The sequence below is a fragment of the Marmota monax genome, unplaced genomic scaffold (genome assembly GCF_021218885.2).
Source record: "Marmota monax isolate L192 unplaced genomic scaffold, Marmota_monax_Labrador192_F-V1.1 WCK01_AAM20220418_F8-fsc00024, whole genome shotgun sequence".
Lineage (NCBI taxonomy): Eukaryota > Metazoa > Chordata > Mammalia > Rodentia > Sciuridae > Marmota > Marmota monax.
In genome coordinates this window covers 25,694,901-25,718,922 of record NW_026695224.1, presented here as the reverse complement: position 1 = coordinate 25,718,922, position 24,022 = coordinate 25,694,901, and the positions used below count along the sequence as shown (strand labels likewise).

The 24,022-nt window shown below is 39.8% G+C and overlaps 1 protein-coding gene across 7 annotated transcripts; it reads right to left on the bottom strand.

Annotated features, from left to right (window-relative positions):
* Positions 1-1,769: 1,769 nt before the first annotated feature.
* Zfp1 (ZFP1 zinc finger protein) lies at positions 1,770-23,038 on the bottom strand. 7 transcript variants are annotated; one of them, XM_046435024.2, is made up of 6 exons: positions 16,668-16,803; positions 16,118-16,192; positions 14,342-14,400; positions 12,813-12,932; positions 8,037-8,163; positions 1,770-4,589 (listed from the first exon to the last, which is right to left on the bottom strand). In XM_046435024.2, the coding sequence occupies exons 5-6, from the start codon at positions 8,077-8,079 to the stop codon at positions 3,514-3,516; spliced, it is 1,119 nt and encodes a 372-aa protein (XP_046290980.1). In that variant the 5' UTR covers positions 8,080-8,163; positions 12,813-12,932; positions 14,342-14,400; positions 16,118-16,192; positions 16,668-16,803; the 3' UTR covers positions 1,770-3,513. The 7 variants fall into 7 exon arrangements, with proteins under 7 accessions (XP_046290980.1, XP_046290979.1, XP_046290981.1 ...); XM_046435023.2 differs by lacking the exon at positions 12,813-12,932 and having other exon boundaries at positions 16,668-16,805; XM_046435025.2 differs by lacking the exon at positions 16,118-16,192 and having other exon boundaries at positions 16,668-16,777.
* Between the last annotated feature and the right edge of the window lie 984 nt (positions 23,039-24,022).

Genomic DNA, 24,022 nt, shown 5'->3' with positions numbered 1-24,022 from the left:
TTCATTGGGTTGTATTAGTGTTGGGGTCCAAGGTAAAATCTGGTGCTAGTTCCCTTTCCTTCCTAAGTGTCTTTCTCATCACACTGGTACTTGGCGCTGAGAAAGGGGTATAATGTAAAACGGCCATTCCTGTTCCCTTCAATGTATACTTTAGTTGTTGCTGGACTTTTGTTTTATTAATTTATTTATATGTGGTGCTGAGAATCGAACCCAGGGCCTCACGCATGTGAGGTGAGCACTCTACCGCTGAGCCACAACCCCTGTCCGGTCCTTAATTCTTGTGCAAGCATTTTCATGGGAGGATAGTTGTTCAAACCACGGGGGCAGGTCCAGCGCCTGCATGTCTTACCCCATCATCCTGTCTTCACTACCTGTGGTTGATGCCTTGCAAGTTCTGATGCTTCTCCCAACCAAGTTTAAATCCCACTGTTCATCACTCGGGTATTTCACACCAACCAACCCAGGCTAAATACAATTCTGAGTGTGGCTGGAGGAAAACTCACAACTCTGACAGACATTACATTAAAGATACTGCATCACCCTCCAGTGGGCCTTTTCCACAGCCATATTGTATTTCCTTAGTTTGTTAACTCTCCCCAGATCCTCAAACCTCTCATGCCACCTCCTCCATCCTCACCCTCAGCTTATAACCTTGTCTTCTAAAAGAGTAAATAAAAGCAATCAGACAAAACGTTCACAAGTCTGAGTCATCTCTGGCTTCACCCTGGCTGATGCTCCAAGTCAGCCTCTTCCCTAGCATGCTAGTTCTGATCTCTTCTTCCTGGCCCAGACCGTGCTCTAGTCTGTTCTCTTCTTTCCCTGCTGCAGCAGAAATATTTTTCTCTACTGGCCATTCCTGTGAATCCATAACATAATCCACAATTTCTAACATCTTAAACAAAATCTCTTGAACCCCTCTCTCTTCTGTTACTCATCCATTCCTGTTAAGACAATTCTTTCTCAGGTTTCTAATGGTTTTGCCTCTTTACAAATATAGGCACTAGTGGAGCCTGATGGCACATGCCTGTAATCCCAGTGGCTCGGGAGGCTGAGGCAGGAGGATCACAAGTTCAAAGCCAGCCTCAGCAACTTAGTGAGGCCCTAAGCATCTCAGTGAGACCTTGTCTCTAAATAAAATACAAAAAAAGGATTGGGGATGTGGTTCAGTGGTTGAGTGCCCCTAGGTTCAATCCCTAGTACAAAAACAAAAAAATGTAAGCACTAAAGACCTTTGTTCCAGACCATCTTTCAGGATGTGTGAAAAGTGAATAGTCTTACAAGACATAAAGTTCTCTCTCCAGAGGAGAGAGCAGGTTTCACATCCAGCATAGTAAAGATGTCTCTCTTTGGAGCAAAGTTGGGTTGATTTTCTTGCAACCCCTAGTGTAAGATTCAGGTTCCCTAAACTCCAGGTTCCTCTAACAACCCAACATATGTGTAGGCATCACATGTCCTGTACTGCGTCATCCTCTGTAAACTAAGGTAAGAAAATGATGCCCTGGCTACTGTTACTGCTGAGTGGTAACTATCTCAGGCCAAGACATCTTTCATAAGGAATGTGGGCTAGCTCATTTTCCTGCCATCATCAATAAGCTGATGAGTTCCCGAGGGCACAAAGAAAGGACTTCTATGTCCAGGCCCCGCAACCCCACACATACGTATTTCTAGATCTTTATTTTATAAAAACTGGAATACTCTCATATTCTCTTTCAACATGGAAAAGTTTGATCCTACATTTTTTTCCAAAGGAATACCACACAGCCATGATATATTTTTACCACAATTTATTCAATCATTCCTTTATGATGGTCATTCATTTTTTTATTTTTTGGTCCTTACCAAAAATACAATATACATTGATAAACATAAAATCTCCAATACTGGCACTTTTTTTTCCCCTTAGAAATATTCTCAGGAGTGAGATTCCTGGGTTAAAGTGTGTATGTATCATTAATGTTAAAAGACAGTCACAATGTTTTCCAAGGAGGCCGTCACGATTTACATTTCTAACAGCAGTGTATGAAATTAACTTCTTCCCTGCTTCCTTGTATTAGAAAGATCACAACTTTGAAATACAAAGACGTACTGGGCTATGGATGTGATGATATACTTGCCCAGAAAGTCATTCATTTTCATATGTAGTCCCAACACATCAATTATCTTAAAAAATAATAGTTTGGTTGCCACTTATAATTCTAATACATGATTTGTGGTGGATAGGGAAAGGCTGTACTTGTCAATATGAAATCAAGCCTAAAATGGCACATCTTTCATTTATACAAAAAGATAACTTTTAAAATGTTAATCAACAAACAATATATGGGGAGATCACTGCAAAGTCTAACTTAAAGTGTTTGTGAACACTGAAAGGAAGTAATAACTTATGCTAGGTCAGGTTCTAAAGGGAAATGTTTTAGGTTGCGTGTGAAACTCGAAGTAGAAATGCCTCTTTAAAACAAAAGAATACTGCAATTACTTCATTTCTAAAGTGGATTATGCACATGGAAATTTTAAGAAGCAATGAAATAGACAATTCTTGACTTTTCTTAAAATAAATTATTTTTTTCTCTAAAGTCTTTGAAATATGACTAACGTTTATGAGCTACATAAACATCCTATCTTTTTTTTTTTTTGCAAGACAATTCATAAAATATCGAGAAACGGGGAAACACACAAAAATACAGGTGGTTTCTGGGTTACACAACATTTTGGTAATAGACATGCATTTGTATGTAAATACCCCACAGAAAAATAACAAGTGCATGATGGATAATATTCTCTTTACATGGTACAATTTCATTCTGTGTATATACCAAGTAACATAATTCACATCTGTCTCCTTTTACTTTCTAGATATCCTCTTAATTATCTCACATTTGCAGATTTTAATAAATACTTCTAAAAAATCTTCAAACCCAAAAGTGGGTTAAGACTCCCGAACAGTCATCTGTTGAGGAGGCAGTTCAATAAAAATGGTCACACGACTTACATCGGCAAGCAGTAGGCAAAAACACAGGCTACGTGCTACTTTAAAATCTGTTAATATTTCATTTGGAATGCATACTAGGTTGGAAAGATACTGACACACATGATGTTTAGTATGGAAAATATTGTGTTCTAATTATCATAGAGGTCAAGAATTTCAAACTCCCAGTGACCCTTAAATTCACATGTGCAGATTAAAAACGTGTTCTGTGGCATACTCACATATAAATTCCTAGGGTATAATCTCTATATGCTTTTTGCTGCTACCCAGAGTATTCAATTCATTAATTTTTAAAAGCTCATAGACATACCCAACTGTATTACAATCTACAATTTGATATATTCTGATATGTATACTTTACCTGGGTATTATACCCAATTCCTAGTATAATATTCTTCTTAAGGGCTCCTGTATTTTACACATTTTTGAGTTGAGAAATTTTATCTCAACATGAATTCTTCATGAGGTTTCTATCCATTGCAAGGATTTTGGTATACAGTTTTCCACAATACAACTTGGTTGCAGTCTCAGGGTCTATCTCCTATGTGTACTCTCTGATGGACACTCAGTCGGGACTTCCTGCTGAAGGCCTTTCCACACTCAGAACACTCATATGGTTTCTCTCCTGTATGGATTCTCAGATGTAACCTAAGAGTTGACCTCTGGCTGAATGTTTTGCCACATTCAGTACATTCATAGGGCTTCTCTCCTGTGTGAGTTCTCATGTGTATGATGAGTTGTGAGTTCTGGATAAAAGATTTGCCGCATTCACTGCACTCATAGCGTTTCTCCCCTGTGTGAATTTTCTGATGTATGATGAGGTTCGATTTCTTAAAGAAGGTTTTTGCACATTCATTACACTCATAGGGTCGCTCTCCTGTATGAATTCTCTGGTGTGTAGTGAGTTCAAACTTCTGAGCAAATGTCTTTCCACATTCGCTGCATTCATAGGGCTTCTTCTCCATATGTGCTCTCTGGTGTACAATGAGGTTTGACTGGTGAGTGAAAGCTTTTCCACACTCGGGACATTCAAAGGGTTTCTCCCCAGTATGAATTCTCTGATGTTTGATGAGGTTTGCCTTATGGGAGAAGGTTTTCTTACATACATTACATTCATAGGGTTTTTCTCCAGTGTGTATTCTCTTGTGACTAATGAGCAGTGACTTAAAGGAGAAAGCCTTGTCACAGTAATTACAAAGAAAAGGCTGAACCAGGTTTTTAATTTTCTGATGTTTAAAAATGACTTCTTTATGGCTGAGGGCTTTTCCACTTTTACTATAATCAGAGTAATCTACTCCAGGGTGAGTTTTCTCTTGCTTCAGATATAGGAGTGGTTTTCCAAAGCCATTGCACTCATCAGCTTGCTTTCTTGCATAGCTTCTATTAAGTAAATCTGAATTATGTTTCAAAGTCTTTTCATATAAGTCATATTTATAGGGCACTTGTCTTAAAGAAACAAAGTCTGTATTCAGATTAAATGTTTTTCCAAAGAGATTATCTCTTTCTTCAACTGGAGTTTGGTTTTTGAGGATTATAAACTGCTTCACCTGCTCATCTGGGTTTCTGTGGTCCCTCTCCATTTGGTCATCAGCCTTCCACACTTCTAGGATCAAACAGAATGAAATGCACTTTATCAATCCTTTCTATATAAAGTCACAGAAGGGGAAGTCTCCACAAATGTGTTATAGGGCTGATTCTTTGTTCCCAGTACTAAAAAAAAAAAAAAAAAAAAAAAAAAAAATCCCAGTGCAAACTTTTCCTCTCTTAAATCTTGAAAGGAAAAGACACACAAAACTTGTGCACACCAAAAAGTGTGAATTAACAATGGACTTGGGCTGGGGTTGTGGCTCAGTGATGGAGTGCTTGCCTGGCTTGTGTGAGGCCCTGGGTTCGATTCTCAGCACCGCATATAAATAAATAAAATAAAGATTTGCCAATGACTAAAAAAATATTTAAAAAACAAACAAACAAACAAAAAAACAATGGACAAAAGTAGCATTGGCAGATGACAAAATAACCTTAAAGTAAGCAGAGAAATTGAAATAAAAACAAAGATCAGCAACCAGGGCATAAATAGTATGGAAAAGCTGGCAATTTCAGGAATAAAGGAGATTCACGGTGTCCTCAACAACACTGAATAGTTAACAGAGACCAAGAAAATAAGTAGATGAAGATGTTAAGTGGTGGTACCAGACAGATGAGGTTAGTAACTGACACTTTAGATTACTATGGTAAGATCAGTACTGGTCTGCATGCTTTTTGGCTTTCGTCCTCCTCCTCCTACTCTGCTCCTATAAACCAAAATAACCTCTTGAAATCAGCATTTCTCATAGTTTGCAGAAACAATCCTATTTTAGAACTCTGTCTTTTTGCAAATGGATGGCAAGATCCAGAAATTCATTCTGTTGGAAATAGAAAATAAACCCAGATCCTTACAACAGAGTCACTCACACTCGTTGCTGTTGCTGGGTCTACTGCTGTGTTTGTACTGAAGTTGTTGGAGAATGACTGTTTTTACCCCTACAGTATTTTTCTCCTTTTAAGATTGCCCTCCTTTAATTTGAATATTAAAGATTGCCCAGACTTGACTTAGGCCCTTAATAACCTTTACTTTTATCTTGTGTATTAGTGGTTATTCCTAACTCACTTGTGATTCTGCAACCATTTCATCCAAGATAACGAAGTCTTGTAATGAAAAATTTATCTTCTTTAAGGCTATGACACCAATTCCCATGAGCTAAAATATAGAAGCCACCATTCTGACTGGCAGACTGAGAATGCCAATGCAAGAGCAACTGATTATAACACCAAAAGTATCTAAAAAAATGGGGGTGGGGTTTAAGCAGGTACCCCCCAAACAAAACAAAACACAACTTGAGTTAATCCGAGACAATAAGCCATCACCTATAGGACAGATAGGATATAAAGGTGACTTCTAGTACTAATACTGACCCCAACTGAATAAAAGGGGTAACTATAAAATTATAGACATTTCAGTTAAAACCCAGGACTATTTTAAGACTGGTGAAACTGGCCTGCTTAATGTTTAACCCAAATCCTGGAGACTGAAGTCAAGGAAGTAAAAGGATAAGGAAAAAATAGCCAACATTTTGGCCCTTGCCCTCTTGAGCCACCCAAAACTAGGGGAACAATGGGCCCTACAACTCCCTTGAGTCAAATGACCTCCCAATCAGGGGGATCAAGAGGACCCTAGAAAACGGGAAGCCAACTTGTGCACAATCTGCAAAGAGGAAGGTCATCACTGGAGAGGGACATGTCCCTGATGCTTCCAAGAGAAGTCAAATGTGGTCAGCAAGACCCTGACCCATCCTGGCAGATGGCACAACTAATGGTAGAATAAAAGTTAAAGGAGCCAAGAGGCTTCTCATGAGTTCCCAAGAGTGATCCCTAATAAATCTCAGCTGACTCTAACAGTAGACAGAAAAAAGGTCAGTTTTGACCAGCTTGGTCTTAAATACCTGGCAGAAGAATATAACCAGAATACAGCCATACATGGACATTTAGAATATAAAACAATGGTTCTTTTACTTTAGATTTACTTTCTGTGTCAGTCCTCCTGTGTCAGTAAGTAAAACTGGGAGGCTATAAAGGAAGGGTTTTTATACAGGAGTGCCTGAGAAATATCACAAAAAGCACTGTCAGAGTCACAAGTTCAAGTTTGAGTCAATTTGAAACATCTGTGCTTTTCTTTTTTTTCTAGTATGATTATTATGAACTGCTGCTCAGATTCCCCTTCTGGAGTTTGCAATTCATCACTTCCAGCCTGGTGGCTTGATTTTCATCAAGACCTAGAAAGAAGACAAGCTTCAACCAAGCTGGAAAGGACCTTACCAAGTGCTCCTAATCACCATGGCTATCGGAACTGCTAAAAGGGGGAGAACTCATTACCATAGGTCATTTCCACCTCAGAAAGTTAAAATATCTAGGATGGATGGCAATGCCAAAGGGTACAAAAATGAAAATAAGACCAAAAGGTATATAAAGAAAAAGAGGGACTTGTGAGAAATAGAAAGTTTGGTCGTCCATTTTTAGAATATAGTATTTAGCCTTAATTGGGATATAAAGATCCAATTGTAGCCATTTTTAACTAGAGCTCTTCCCTTTGTCTGCCCCAATTTCAAAATTAGCTAATCATAAATTATAACCCTGAGCTGCTCCTATCAGAGCAAGGGGGAACACTGTGTTAGGGATAAAAGCAGGTCAACTGCCTGCCCAAGTGCACTGCTAGCCAGGTTTGGTGGCACACTCTTATGACAGAAGTAACATTTGCCTTGCTGACCCACTTTTGAGTACGTTTGATTTCTTGTGGCAGCTCAATATTTCTAAAAAGGCTGACATTAAAATAGCTTAGTCTTATGGGGTTAACAGACATACCAGAAAATCAGGAGTTAAAAGATGAACCTTATAACTATAAAATTAATAAGGCACATCAAGCGATGAGAAGTTGAAGAATCAGCTTGGAGTCAGTAGAAATACCAAGAAGTTACAAGCCAGACAAGATAAGGTCACTAAAATCAAACCCACTGAATCAGGATGATAGTTTGCTCTGATCTAAAAAGATTATTAGGGATTTTCCCAGATAAGAACAAATCCAGGTGGTGAGGGACAAACACATGCATATAATAGTTGTAAAGTAGCCTGCAGAATTACCTTATTAGCATAGAATAAAACACCCTTAAGCTGGCAATGAGACAGTCCCATCAAGAGGCATGAAGAGCTCAGACTAAACTAAAACCCCACCACTACATGTGATGGCACCAAAAGACTGGGCCACAGCCTACCCTGAAGATGCCATAAAAGCTGTACACCTTTGTCTTCTGTTTGAGCCAGCCTGACACACTGTCAGGCTGTCTCCCTTCTTGCTCAAGCAGAAGTTCCAATAAAGCCTTGCCTGTGTGTTTACCATCTTTTGACTGGCTCTCATTTCTACAAAGTTGAAAGTTCCCTATCTGATATAAACGCCACATAATTATTCAGAAACTCAATGCTACTAGGCAAACAGTGAGATACATCTGAAAGCTGTTCTTACCCACTGAAAGTAAGTTGCTATAATTCTCCAGCATCACATCCATGTATAGAATCCTCTGAGAGGGGTCCAGTTGCTCCCATTCCTCCTGGGTGAAGTCCACAGTCACATCCGTGAATGAAACTGATCCCTGAAATTGCATATTAATCTGAAATGATCATGTTTTGGTGATGTGGAAAGGATATATGAAAACTTATTCTTACCATGTTGTAAGTTACCCACCATGAAAATTTACAAATAATACCTATGGTACATCTTGTTTACTATATTTTTGACTCCAAAAATATGTGGTTAAGATCCCTATATCTTTGGCACTATCATATTTGATAGATCTCTAACAACAAAATCTGATTCTGCTGTTAAGATATATACAGGGAGCCGGGCGCAGTGGTACACGCCTATAATCCCAGTGGTTCAGGAGGCTGAGGCAGGAGGATTGTGAGTTCAAAGCCAGCCTCACCAACTCCGGAACACCCTGTCTCTATTAAAAAAAAAAAAAAAACTGGGGATGTGGCTTACAGTGGTTAAACACCCCTGGGTTCAATCCCAGGTACCAAAAAATATCTCTCTCTCAGTATATGACGTTACCAGGGTAGTGACGAAACTCACACAAACATTTTGTAGTAGCAAATTATTAAAAAGTTTTGAATATTGAAAAAAAACAGGAGGATTTCTAGTATTGAAACAAATTGTCAGCTTCAAGTAAGGATCTCCCAACCCCCTTCAAGCCATAAAATTTTTTTTTTGGTACTGGGAATCAAACACGGGGGCACTTTACCACTGAGTTATACTTTGGCCCTTTTTATTTTTTCTTTTGAGATAGGGTCTCATGAAGATGCCCAGGCTGATCTGTGATCCTCCTGCTTCAACCTCCCGAGTTGCTGGGATTATAGACATGGGCCACAACATTTAGCTTTGTAGCCTGATTTAATAGCCAATTAGACACAGTTGAAAAGATGGTTAGCAAACTGGAAAATATCAGTAAAAAATATCCAGACTGAAATAAATACAAAAGGATCAAAGGATGGAAAATACATTAAAAAGCCTAAAAGACACATAAGTTAAAGGGCCTAACATAGTTGCTCTTGGAATTCTATTTTAAGAGGTAAAATATTTGAAGAGACAATGGCTGAGAATTTTCCAAAACCATTCACAGCAGGCCACAGTTTCAAAAAACACCACTAATCCCAAGTAAAGTACAAGAAACCCTACTTTTGAGCACATCATCATAAAACTGCCAAAAACCCTAGAAGAAAAAAAAAAGTATTACCTTCAAAGGCACGATAAAACTGATGGATTATTTTTCAAAAGAAATAATGGAAGCCAAATGATGGAATATCTTCAAAGTGCTGAAAATATTTATAATGACAAGCAAACATTTTCTAGAAAGGGTCTAGTAAATATTTTAGATTTTTGCAGGCTATGTGTAGATCTGCTTAAACGAATCAATTCCACCATCCTACCACAAAAGCAGAGACAAGATATAAGCAAATGGTGTAGGTATGTTTCAATAAAACTTCATTTATGGACACTTTGCATCTGAATTTCATATCAGTTTCAAAGAACAAAATGCTATTCATTTAATTTTATTCCCAATCATTAGAAATGTAAAAACCGGCCTTGGCTTGTGGGTTATACAGGACCAGGCAGCAGGCCATTTGGACAATGGGTTTGACAGCCCTTGCTCTGAAATGATGACTGGAACATAATAAGTGTGTTAGGAGGTACTTACCCCAGGAGGGCGCGGTGGCGCACACCTATAATCCCAGCATTTTAGGAGGCTGAGGCAGGAGGATTGCAAGTTCAAGGTCAGTCTCAGCAACTTAGTGAGGCCTTAGGCAACTCAGCAAGACCCTATCTCTAAATAAAATACAAAATAGGTCCGGGGATGTGGCTCAGTGGTTGAGTGCCCCTGGGTTCAATTCCCGGTGGGGGGGGGGGGGAGATACTCCAGAAGAAGAAAACTAAACCTACCATGAGTCAATTTGATGCAAAAACAATAGCAAATCTGTAAAATATATTAAAATAAGCAAACATGGAATGGGAGAAGATGTTAAATAATAAGCTGTAACTCATTTTTGGATGCCAGCAACTTGGGAGTTGTGGCAAGAAAAAAATATGTTTGGGAAGAAAACAAATGCTGATTAAACTGTCTTTAAAATATGTATTTAAGCACGTTTTTATTACCTAGGGGCAGATTGCTTGGGGGAGCCTGGCCCAAATTCTTATCTGTACTTGGTTTGTTTTGTCTTGAACATATGCAGATGATTAACTGTCCCTCCTTTCACACCAGGCTGAATTGGATCAGATGAGAAGACACTTCATCTCACAGAAGGGTTCTGCTTTAATCTACTCCTAAGAGTTAGCCATTGAGCAGAAACAGGAAACAGAACATCCCACTCCAATTATATTCCTTTCGGACACTCAACACTTGATCTTCACTTTGACCTTGCCAGATGTACCAACTGCATTGATTTCTAGGTTTCCTTATGTTTCTCATGAACTGGAAGATTTTTGTCCAGTAGTAGCAAATTTCTAGACATGGCTAGACTTGTGGTACTAGGTTTGCTTTGAAAGCACTGCCACATTGCTTCCAGTAGAGCTGTATCATTTTACACCACACCAGGAATACATAAGCTAATGCAGTGTGTGTGTGTGTGTGTGTGTGTGTTTGGTGCTGGGGATTGAATCCAAGATTGTCTAACCACTGAGCCCCATCTCCAATCCTTTTTATTGAGACAGGGTCTTGCCAGGTTGCTTAGGGCCTCTAAGTTGCTGAGGCTGGCCTTGAATTTTCGACCTCCTGCTTCAGCCTCCTGGGATTACATGATGGTGCGTGCCATCATGCCTACCTAAGCTAATGCAATCTGAAAAATAATTTAAAAACCCTTAAAGGGTTGGGGTTGTGGTTCAGTGGTAGAGTGCCTGCCTAGCATGCGTGAGACACTGGGTTCAATTCTGAGCACTGCACATAAATAAATGAAAAAAAAAAAGGTCCATCAGCATCTAAAAAAAAAAGGGCTGGGGTTGTGGCTCAGCGGCAGAGCACTTGCCTAGCACTTGAGAGACCCTGGGTTCGATCCTCAGCACCACATAAAAATAAATAAATTAAATAAAGGTATTGTGTCCAACTACAACTAATAAATAAATATTAAAAAAAAAAGCAAAAAACAAAAAAAAAACCCAAAATTTAAGTCTTGGGGAAGGGCACACAGGTGCATGAAAGGACATCTTTTAGATCTTACATATCTGAAAGAAAAAAAAAAAAAACTTCCACCAATCAAAATTTTGATTAGGCAAACAAAGGCAATATTAATTCTAGTTACAATTTTTCAAAATTCAATTTTTTTTTTTGAGAATTTCAATATTTATTTTTCAGTTTTCGGCAGACACAACATCTTTGTTTGTATGTGGTGCTGAGGATCGAACCAGGGCCGCACGCATGCCAGGCGAGCGCGCTACTGCTTGAGCCACATCCCCAGCCCCTAAAATTCAATTTTATACTGATTAGGGATACACAAATAAGTGGCAAAATATTTTATTTTTTTTTAAATTTTTTAAATGTCGATGGACATTTATTTATTTATTTATATGCAGTGCTGAGAATTGAACCCAGTGCACACCTGCTAGGCAAGCGCTCTACCACTGAGCCACAGTCCCAGGTCAAGTGGCAAAATCTTTAAGAAAAGCAAAGGAATGATTAACAAAAATGTTGAGAAAATGGCTATCTACCAGGAGGATCTATGGAATGTATCATAAAGTACAGATAACGTGGGCTGGAGTTGTGGCTCTGCGGTAGAGCACTTGCCTACCATGTGTTAGGCACTGCATTCAATTCTCAGCACCACATAAACATGAATAAACAAAATAATGGTATTTTGTCCATTAAGATCACAAGTTCAAGTCCAGACACAGAAACTAGCAAGGCCTTCAGGAATTTAGTAAGACCCTGTCTCAAAATAAAAAATGAAAAGAGCTGGGGATATAGCTCAGCGATAAAGTGCCCCTGGGTTTAATCCCTAGTACTTAAAAAAAATTGTTATATCATTTTATTATATTGCTTTGAACATATTTTACATTCCAGGATTTTAAAAATCAGGGGAAAAAAAGAATGAAGTTTTCTTTGCTCTAATATGGAAAGACTTCAAAATAATTTTTTTTTTTTTTTTTTGGTACCAGAGAATGAACCCAGTGTGCTTAACCACTGAACTATACCCCAAGCCCTTTTTCATATTTTAATAAGAGATAGGGTCTCACTGAGTTGATTAGGGGCTCCCTAAGTTGCTGAGGCTGGCTTGTGATCTTCCTGCCTCAGCCTCTAGAGCCACTGAGATTACAGTTGTGCACTACTATGCCTGGCAAAAGATATGTCATTCAATGATTTAAAAAGAGAGAGAGAGAGAGAGAGAGAGAGAGAGAGAGAGAGAGAGAGAGAGAAAATGAAAAAAATAAACCAGACTGGGAGAAAATCTTCAAAATCATATCTGATAAAATACCTAAAATAAATAAATAATTTTTCTTTTTTTTTTAAAAGCAGTACTCAGAATTGAACTCAGGGCCTCACACATGCTAGGCAAGTGCTCTACCACTGAGGCACATTCCCAGGCCCTAAAAATAACTCTTAAAACTAAACAAAACAAACAATCTAATTTTTTTAAAAAATAGACAGCAGATCTGAACAAACACTTCAACAAAGAAGAAAAATAAATGGCAAATAAATACGTGAAAAGATGCTCAACATTATACATCATTAGAGAATTGTAAATTAAAACAAGATACCACTACACATCTATTAGAATGGCCCAAATCCAGAACACTGACGACATGAAATGCTTGTGAGGTATGGAGTAACAGGAACGCTCATTCATTGCTGGTGGGAATGCAAAATGGTAGGGCCACCTGGAAGACAGTTTGGCAGTTTCTTACAAAACTAATCATATGGTTATTAGTTTTCTTACTATATGGTCCAGCAATCACGTCCATGGTATTTACTCAAATGAATCAAAAACTTATGCTGACATAAAAACCTGCATATAATTGCCAAAACTTGGAAGAAACCAAGATGTCTTTCAATAGGTGAATGAATACATAAACTGATTCAATGTTATTTAGTGCTAAAAAGAAATGAACTATCAAGCCAGGGAAAAGTGGAGGAACCTTAAATGCATATTCAAGTAAAGGAAACAAATCTGAAAAGGTTACCTACTGTATGAGCACAACTATAAGGCATTTTGGAAATGGCAAAACTAGGGAGATATGACAATCAAGAGATGACTTTCGGCTGGGGCTTAAGGAGCGGGCAAGAGAAATAAACAGAGCACAGGGGACCTAGGGGTAGTGAAACTATTTGGTATGATATTATAATAATAGATACATGTCATTTTACATTTGCCAAAGCCCACAGGATGTATAACACAAAGAGTGAACCCTAATGTAAACTATGGACTTGAATTAAAGTATCAATATAGACCTATCAATTCTAACAAGTATACCACAGTAACTCAAGGTGTTAATTCGAATAACATTAAGAATGAAACACAAATAAACTGGGTGCAGTAGTACACACCTATAATCCCAGCTACTTGGGAGGCTGAGGCAGGAGGATTGCAAGTTCAAAGCCAGCCTTGGTAACTTAGCAAAGCACTAAGCAATTTAGTGAGACCCTGTCTCAAAAAAATAAAAAATAAAAAAGGGCTGGGGATGTGGCTCAGTGTTTAAGTGCCCCTGGGTTCAATCCCTGATACCATAAAAACACCACTACCAACAACAATAAAACACACAGAACAGTCTGATTCACATGCTATGTTATCTTATATCTGTACCTCTATTTGTACTTGTGTAAATATGTACACATCAACTCTGGAAAGCTACTCAAGAAACTAATGGCAATGGTATCTGTGGGACATAGGGGAAAATTTTAAGAGTTCACTGGCATCATACTACTCTGGTTGGAAAAACAAAATATATGCCATAATACTCTGCACTTGCACTGAAGAATGCTATAAAGTAGCAACCGTGGACAAACTGATAATCTGATTAATTTTGATTGTTTCTGGGGATGCTATCCAAAACACTGTCTACATCAAAGTCCATAAAATTGGTTCAGACCTAATATAGAGGACACCAAGGGATTAGTATTCATAACCAATACAAGACATGTAACTCAGTTTGCTATTTGGCTGCTGGCATTGATCACTTATTCTTATCATGTTTTCCTTGAGTCTAACTCATTTATACTTTTCAGACATTTTCATATAAAATTCCACAAATGCAATGAAAAACAAGTAGGGAGTAACCAAACAACTCACCTGGGATTTGTTCATTTTCTGAAGTATTTGGGTAAAAGCTGCGAATTACAAAGGCAGAACTGGAATAGAATAAAAAGGAAGATATTGTTATTAAACATCTGACCTGCCTCAGCCTTCTTAAAATATCTTATTCAGAAATCCCTACATACCACCTGGGAAAATACCACCTTCTTTTTTTTTTAATTTTTAAAAAAATATTTATTTTTTTAGTTGTAGTTGGAAACAATACCTTTATTTTACTTATTTATTCTTATGTGATGCTGAGGATTGAACCCAGGATCTCGCACATGTGAGGCGAGTGCTCTACCGCTGAGCCACAACCCCAGGCCCCGAAAATACCACCTTCTAGGGATAGTCTTTTTGCCTCTTCAGATGGAGCAAAATGGATCACAAGGGCAACACCCACCTTCAATCACACATTAAGGGACCTAAAATGGCAAGACCAAGACAACCCACCATCAAGAGGCAAAGCCATCAATAGAACCCTTAACTTTAACTGAAATTACCAGAAAAGGAATTTAAGGCAACTATGATTCATACAGTAAAGGCCTAACTGGAAAAGACAGATGACATGAATGAAAAACTAGGGTATTTCAGCAGAGATGAAAACTGCAAGAAAAAAATTAAATGAAAATGCTAAGAAAAAAAAGCAAATTAATGGAGATGAAGGAATCTTTCAACAGGTTCATTAGCAGACTCAACAGAGTTAAGAGAAGTTTCAGTAACTTTGAAGTGAAGTGACATCACATAATAATGAATGTATCATATCACCAAGAAAATGTAATAATTTTAAATGTATCTGCACCTAAGAGCCATGCATGCAGCTCAGAAGGCTGAGGCAGAAGGACTGTCAGTTCAAAGCCAGCCTCAACAACTTAACAAGGTCCTAAGCAATTTAGTAAAACTCTGTCTCACAATAAAAAATAAAAAGGGCTGGGGATGTGGCTCAGTTGTAAAGTACCTCTGGGTTCAATCTCTGGTATATATATATAAAGTAATGCATCTGTCAAAAGGAATTTAAAACACAGGAAGCAAAAATTGATGGGCTGGGGATGTGGCTCAGCGGTACAGCACTTGCCTAGCACATGGGAGGCCCTGGGTTTGATCCTCAGCACCACATAAAAATAAGTAAATAAAATAAAGGTATTCTGTCCAACTACAACTAAAAAAATAAATATTTTTTTTTAAAAAAAGAAGCAAAATTTGATAAAACTGAAATTTAAAAATAGGTAAATGCACAATTATAGTTAGATAACTCAATACTTTTCTCTCAGTAACAGAATAACAAAAACAAAAAGCATGTAAGGTTACAGAAGAATTGAACCACATTATCAACCACCCTGGCCCATACATATTATCTACTTAAATAGACATAAAACATTCACCCAGAGACAGACTATAACAAATTTTAAAGAACTGAAATTTATATAAAACTTTTGTACAATCTCTAAGTGGTGAAGGCTCCTGGGTGATATAAAAAGAGACAGCAGTAATTCCAGCCAGATGTAGTGCACGCCTGAAATTTCAATTACTCAGGAGGCTGAGGCAGTAGGATGGATCTCAAATTCCAAGCCAGCCCGGGCAACTTAGCAAGACCCTGTCTCAAAGTAATAAAAAGGGCTGGGGGTGCAGCTCAGTGATAAAGCGCCCCTGGGTTCGATCTCCAGGAGCAAAAAAGAAAAATAATTTAAAAAGTAGAAATTAAAAACTCGTGCATGTCAAAAAACGACCAGTGCGCAAAGTCAAAATACAAATGAGAAAAACATCTGCTCTTACATCACACAGTACCGGCTGGCTGGGTGACTTTCGGTGAATCACTTCCCCTTCCCGAGTCTCGGCTGACACTGAGCCCTGCATAACGGAAGTCCCAGGGTGGGCGTGAGGACCAGAGCCTCTGCCGAAGAAACCCCAGCCGGGGAAACCCCGCCCGCCTGCTGCGCGCGCCGCAGGGGGCCGCAGGCGGGGCCAGGTGCGCCGGCCCCGCCCCTCGCCGCCCGCGCGCGCCCGCGGGCCTTCCGGACTCGCTCCCGCGCAGCCCGAGCTCCTCGCCGCCCGTCGGAGGCGCGTCTTCTGACAAAGGGAGAAGGCGAGCCCTCGTTGCCGCCCAGTCCGGCGCAGTCCTAGCCCTCCCAGGTCGGGCCAGGCGGGCTCCCGCGGGCCCCACCCAGAGGAGGGCGCCCGGCATCCCGGGACACCTCCCCGAGGGTCACTGCAGCCCTCGAGTCGCCGAAGTTTGGGCTCCCACCCCGCCCGGGCACGAACCCATCCGTCATCTCCTGCCACTCGGCCCCAGCCGCGCACAGCTGCCTGGCAGCTCCCCTTGTACCTGGCAGGGCGCAGCCTCCACTCGGGGCCCCGTGCCACGCCGGGTTACGGCGTGTAGCGGTGAAGAAGCGCGGAGAAGGGGACCCTGTCACCCACTCGCGGCTGGAGGTGGGGGAAGGGCGCCTCCGGCGCGCTCGCAGCACTGCTCATGCGCAGATAGAAGGGCCGCACGCCGTTCCCAGGGTCCTCCGATGGGTGGGACGCTGGGCTTCGGGACTACATTTCCCATAAGCCTCCAGGCCTCGCGGTTAAGGACTCTCGGGAATGTCTACACCGTGTTTAGAGGATCGGTAGAGCGCTTTCCAAGATAATCCCTTGGCCTGGTCAATTCATTTCTCCCAGAGCCGGGCTGTGAATTAAGTCCACTTCCTCCTCTCGAAACACAAAACCTGACTTCTTAAAATTACACCAGCCGGGCGGGGCACGGTGGCGCATGCCTGTGATCCCAACGACTCAGGAGGCAGAGGCAGGAGAATCGCAAGTTCAAAGTCAGGCTCTGCAATGTAGCGAGGATATAAGAAGCTTAGCCAGACATTGTTTCAAAATAAAAAAGAACTGGGTATGGGACTTAATGGTTAAGCACCCCTGGGTTGCATCCCCAGTACAAAAAATAAAAGGGTAGGGATATAGCTTAGTGGTAGAGTGTCCCTGGAAAAACAAATTAATTTCATTTAATAAGTTATAAGCAAGTCCCACCAGATGGAAATCAGGCCTTCAACACATAGGCTTTTGGGAGACATTCAAGATCCAAACCATGACAGTGTTATCACTGAAACAATATTGACTGGCTGGATCTCTTGAAAGGGTTCTTGGAGACCTAAAGATCTCATTTCAAGCATAATCACAATACCTTACTGTAAAGTCCTTGCTTAGCTTCTGGGTGGCCATCCTAAGTAACAGCCACCATTTTCCTGCCCTTAGCCACCATTTTCCTGCCAAAGGGCGTATTACCACTCCCTCAATCCCACCCTTAATCACCCACATTAGAAACCCCACCCCACCCCAATCCCTGAGCCTCCCCCATTAAAGCCCCAGAGTTCACATTCCACTTTGCAGGGATGTGTCTTTATTTGTCAGCTCTGACAAACTCTCTCATGTGCATCTATGCCTGGTCTTGGTCTTTCATTTCTTGCTTGCCTTGTTCCTGCTTTCTCACTTTCCTTTCACTTGCCACATATAAAAAATGAACAATATTTCCTTAATATTACTCAACTATCTAGTTGGTGTTTAAATTTCCAAATTCTTGTAATAAATGTCATATTCCAAAATTTTAAAACTCAAAAATGCTTGCCTGTAATCCCAGCCACTGAGAGGCTGAATCAGGAGGATCACAAGTTCAAGGTCATCCTGGCTAATTTAGCTAGACCCTGTATCAAAACAAAAATAATATTGAGGCTGGGGTTGCGGCTCAGTGATAAGAGTGCTTGCCTAGCATGTGTGAGGCACTGGGTTGGATTCTCCGCATCACATATAAATAAATACAAAATAAAGGTCCATCAACAACTTAAAAAAATTTAAAAGAAGAAGAAGAAAAAAAAAAAAACCACACTGAGGACATAACTCAGTGGTAGAGTGCTTAGTATGAGAGAAGCCCTGGGCTCAATTCATAGTTCCACTAAATAAATAAATAATTCAGGAACAAAGGGAGGGGAGAGAGAGTGAGTTTGGATAACAGGTACCAAAATACCATTAGGTAGGGAAAATAAGTTCTAGTGTTCTACATCACAGTAGGGTGACTATAGTTTGCAACAATTTATTATATATCTTATAAAGAACTGGAAGAGTTTGAAGATTCCCAACATAAAGAAATGGTAAATGTATAAGAAGAAATACCAGTTACTTTGATTTGATCATTATACATTGTATACAGGTATTAAAGCATCACCATGTACTTCGTAAATGTACCAACTGTTCCCATATAAATATAAATAATCATGGGAAATACAAATTTTAAAAGTAAAATTTAAAAACTCAAGATCCAAATATACTGCATTTATTTGATGTCTTTTAATATAAAGTTTCCCCCTCCAAAAACAATCAGTTTTTCTGAAGAATGTCCACCTGGTCTAGGTTTTTCTGATCATGTATTTTTATGCTATGGTTTGAATGTACCCTCTGCCCCAAGTTTATGCGTTGGAAACTTAATCTCCAGATCACCCTAAAAGGGTGTATTTAGGTCATGAGGGCTCCACCCTCCTGAGTGTGGAGATTATGAGAGGACTTGAGGCTCAAGTTCAGTCTCTTGCTCTCTCATGAACTCTCTTGCCTTTCTCCTATTTACTATGAGATGACATGGCCAGAAAACACTGGTCAGATGTTGGCACTGTGATATTGTACTCCCCAGCCCCCAGAGCAGTAAGAAATATATATATATATATATTTTGGATACCGGGCACTCAACCACTGAGCCACATCGCCAGCCCTATTTTGTATTTTATTTAGAGGCAGGGTCTCACTGAGTTGCCTAACACCTCGCTTATGCTGAGGAAAAAAAAAATCATAGGCGTGTGCCACCACTCCTGGCAAGAAATAAATTTCTGCCTCTTATAAATTACCAAATCTGGACTGGGGTTGTAGCTCAGTGATAGAGAGCTTGCCTTGCATGTGGAAGGCACTGGGTTCAATTCTCAGCACCACATAAAAATAAAATAAAGGTATTGTTCCATCTACAACTAAAAAAAAAAAAATACATAAATTACCAAGTCTGCTGGGCGTGGTGGCGCATGCTGGGAAGCTGCTCCAGAGGCTGAGGCAAGAGGATAGGGAATTCAAAGCCAGCCTCAGCAAAAGTGAAGCGCTTAACAACTCAGTGAGACCTTGTCTCTAAATAAAATACAAAATAGGGCTGGGATGTGGCTCAGTGGTCAAGTGCCCCTGAGTTCAATCCCCGGTACCAAAATAAATAAATAAAAATAAATTACCAAGTCTGTGGTGTTTTGTTATAGCACTACAAAACATGCTAGGCCAAATTGTTAGTTTTCTGTTCCTTTATGTGAACTCTGAATAGAGAAGGTCAGTTTTTAAGAATTTTTGGTCACACCAGACTCAATGGTGCACCTGTAATCCCAGTAGCTAGTGAGGCTGAGGCAGGAGGATCACAAGTTCAAAGCCAGCCTCAACAATTTAGCGAGGACCGAACCAGAGGAGCTAATCCTATAAGTAAAAGGAGGGATTGAGGGACTCCCAACAGCTGCTGAAGCCCCTTTTGCTTTGGGGAACTCCAGCCTTCCTTCCCTGCACTGTAAGGATTGTTCCATCTCTGTCTACTTAAAAAAAAGAGGAAACTGAATGCAGTAAAATCGCCACACTGAGACACTTGATTTTACACTTCTGGTTTCCCCTATGTGAGAACATCTTGTCCACTTGTGGGGACATCTATGGTGCCACTGGTGTAGGAGTCATAATTAAATGGGAGTTGGAAACTTGGGGAGATTTTTCCCTTATCTAGTCTGTCTGTTTTAAAGGTTCCAGTCTGTCAGCCATAGTTTGGAGCTCCTTTCTGTCTGTCTGTCTGTCATTGTGTCTTTGTTTGTTCATGTGACCTCAAGCAACAATATATGTAAACTTTATAAAATGATATTTAAGAAACAAAAATAAGCTTCAAAATTAGAACAATTTTCTTAAGATCTATAAAGATTTATAAAGAGCCCTGCCTTACCTGAGATAAGGCTCTGCCTCCCATCTTAATACATGTTAGAATGATTCTACAGCAGGCCAGACTTCAGTTCATTTAAAGTTATATTAAAAAGAGTGATTTTTTGCTAAGATTCCTAGGATCTCTAATAGGGGTTATAATATAACTCAGTCAAAATTGAAGATAGATATTATACAAACTAAATATGTTTTTTTATATATATTTTTTAAAGAGAGAAGGGAGAGAGAGAGAGAGAATTTTTTTTAATATTTATTTTTTAGTTTTCGGTGGACAAAACATCTTTGTTTGTATGTGGTGCTGCGGATCGAACCCGGGCCTCACGCATGCCAGGCAAGCGCGCTACTGCTTGAGCCACATCCCTAGCCCCACTAAATATGTTTTTACTCTGGTTAGTTTTATTTTGTATTTTCCTTATAAACTGTCTAAATATTGCTTGTTAATGTTTTACAGAGGTATTGCTTCAAGAACACACAACCTGGGTTAATTTAAGGTAATAAGCCATCACTTAAAGGACAGATAGGATAGCACAGATCCTAATTGATATGAGGTTATAGACATTACGTTAAAGCCCAGTATTCTTAATTTGAGATTGGTGAGACTAACTTGCTAGATGCTTAAGATCAAGTCTTAAAAATTAAAGTTAAATTAAAAGGGACCGAGAATCAATATTTGGCTCTTGCCCTCTAAGTCAGTGTAAACCCAGAGGAACAGGGAACTTCTCTGAAGAGCTTTACAACTCTGGGCCACATAACCTCCCAATCAGGGAGATTAATGAGCCCCCTGGAGAACAGAAAGCCAATCGATGCACTTGCCATGAAGAGGAGGGTTATTGGAGAAGGGAGACATCCCTGGGGCTTCCAAGGGAAGCCACATAGTCAGCAAGACCTGGACCCCTCCTAGAGCAAATGGCACTGGCAGAACTAAGAAATTGCTCTCAAGTTCCCCCAAGAGTGACTCCCATGGAAACTCAGCTGACTCTTAATGATAGAAACAAAAGTCAGTTTTACTTGCTTCATCTTAAACACCTAGCAAAAATAGTTAAAACCAAAACATAGCCACTCCTGGGCATTTAAAGATAAATAATAATAATTAAATATAACTTAAGATATACACTTATGTTAGTCCCCAAAATAAGTAAGACTGGAGGCTACAAAGAGGGATTCTCAGGCAGGAATGCCTGATAACTATCAAAAGAAACTATCAACAGGAACTGCCAGAGTCAGAAGTTTTCAGTTAATTTAAGGCCTACAGCTATTCCTAACTTACACAGGTAGGCTTGATGTTTGCTAGTATGATTATCCAGCCCTAAGTAACAGAAATAAAGAGATCTCTACTAGACATGGAGGTCAGACCAGCAAAATCTTACAAGATCAGATGACATTGAGTAGCTTAACTACATCTCATGGATGGACATCTGCAACATTAAAATTTAAATGTTGTGTTTACATTCCTGATAACTCTGAAGATGTAAAGATTTACATTCCTATATAAAGGCCTTGTCCACTCTGGCCTTATTGTGGGGACAGCTTCTCAATCTTCACACCTCCTAGTTAAAAACAAATATTAACTTCTGCCACCTTCATGATATTCATTGACATGTTTCAGAGGTGGCAATATTCGTTCAGTACTCATGTTTTTGTTTCTCTTTCATAGAAGCATCCATTCGCATAGGACTTTACAACTTGTTCTTCCCCAACCAGACTTCAATCTGATCTGAACTCCCACATCACCCCGTCTCAGCTCAGAAGAAGCCAAAACGAGCGCCGTCCCTTTTCTTACAACAATAGATAGACAGTCAGTGTAAATGGGTAAATTGAGTTAGGTCCGATCAGGGAGACCAGTTTGGGGTGAGTTTGAGACGCTGGGGACTGTTACCTGAGGGATTAAAATTCCTTCAGAGCTCTTCCTCTACCTTATCAAAGATTTGAAAGGAACACATAAGACAAGGAGGGAATGATAAACCCAGCCTAATTCCCTCTTAGGATCAGGAGCCATCTTGTCACAAGTTATAAAGGATTCATTTCTGTTTTCTGTAAAATGTTAAAATTTCTGTTTAGCCTGGCCATACTTTGATGTTTTAAACTTGCTTGGAATGCCTGCCCTTGCCCGTACTCACCCATGCCTGGCTTTCCCTGACCAGATAAAAAACCTCTCTGAAACTCTAGTGGCACCTCATAAATTCTGATGTTGGAATCTAAATTTACTCCCTAAGTGCTGAACCACTTAGACCATTAACCTGCCTTTGTGCTATACTTGTCAAAATTCTGTTATCTGTAAGTTCTCAAGACACCCCACACACACCTTTTTGCAACTTTCTCTACTATAAAGCTGTGCTCCTGGAGAGCTGTGGGGCTGTCTTCTATTCCCACTGGTTTCGGGAGAGACAGCCCCAGCTGGTCAGAATTACAAGCTTGCTTTAATTTGATTTAAATTGGAGTCAGATCATTATACAAAATACATTTATAAAGATGTGAATTTGGTGTCAACATACCTTATATACAATCAGAGACATGATAAATTGTGGTATAAAGGTGTATTAATAATTGTAATGCATAAATAAATAAATTAACTAATTAATTGGAGTCGGTGGTCTTTTCCTTGAGTCATGATTTAACACTAGGGATGTGGTTTAGTGGTTAAGCTCCCCTGGGTTCAATCCTTGGTTTTTCAAAAAAAAAAGTTTTCAGTCAAATATTACCATCCAGTTTTGCAAATGCTGCTTTTTGAAGGTACCAGGTGACAGGTTCAGGTGCAGGTTTCTGCCCCAAGTGTCTGTTTTCTTCCACATTCCTTCAGTCAAGTGTGTTAGACACCTGCTGGGTAGAAAAACCAGAGTAAGGCGCAACTGTGAACAGACAAGCTTTCCATCCTGTGGGCCTATGCTGGGGGAGAAAAAATCCCCAGGAGTGTGGGGGGGTTGATTGATATTGTAGTCCCCCGCATTTTTATCGGTAAAATGCATATATAAAAGTTACCATCTTAGCCATTTTAAGTAGACAGTTCAGTGGTATTAAATATATCCATAATGCCAGCCATTACCACCATCCCTTTTTACAATTCTTTTCGGCTTGTAAAAATGGAACTCTGTACTCACGTTAAACATTAACTCCACATCCTCCCCTCCCTTCTGCCCCAGAAACTACTCTTTCACTTTCTGTCTCTATGATTTTGACTATCTAAGTACCATATGTAAGTGGAATCACACGATATAGTAAGGTAGTATTTGTCTTTATGTGGCTGGCTTATTTCACTTACATAATGACCTTAAGGTTCAGCCATGCTGCAGCACATCAGGATTTCCCTCCTTTTTTTTTGGCGGTACAGGGGTGCTTTACAACTGAGCTACATACCCAGCCTTTTTATTTTTTATTCTGAGACAAAGCTCTCTAAGTTGTTGAGGCTGGCCTTGAGCTTGCAATCCTTCTGCTTCAGCCTCCACAGTAGCTAGGCAAAGTGGTTGATTAGAGCTTGGGGGGAACAGGCAAGATCAGTGTGGAGCATCTGTGGCAACAAGGTCAGGAAGTGTGCCAAGAAGGTAAGGGTCTGGGGAGAGGGTTCACTTGGAACAAGCCCCTAGATCAAAGCTGGAAAAATAGGAACAACAAAATAAATAAATAACAACAGGATAAAAGAAATAGCTGATAGCCACACTGATAACGAATGAGGGAGAAGAACAGCTCTTCTTAGAGAATAATTCTAAT

Bases quoted from the DNA above. Each gene is read 5' to 3' on its own strand.
- Zfp1 (XM_058575880.1), bottom strand. The intron at 4,590-8,036 runs GTAAGAACAGCT...GTTTGATCCTAG, and splicing joins TAGCAACTTACTTTCAGTGG to AAGTGTGGAAGGCTGATGAC.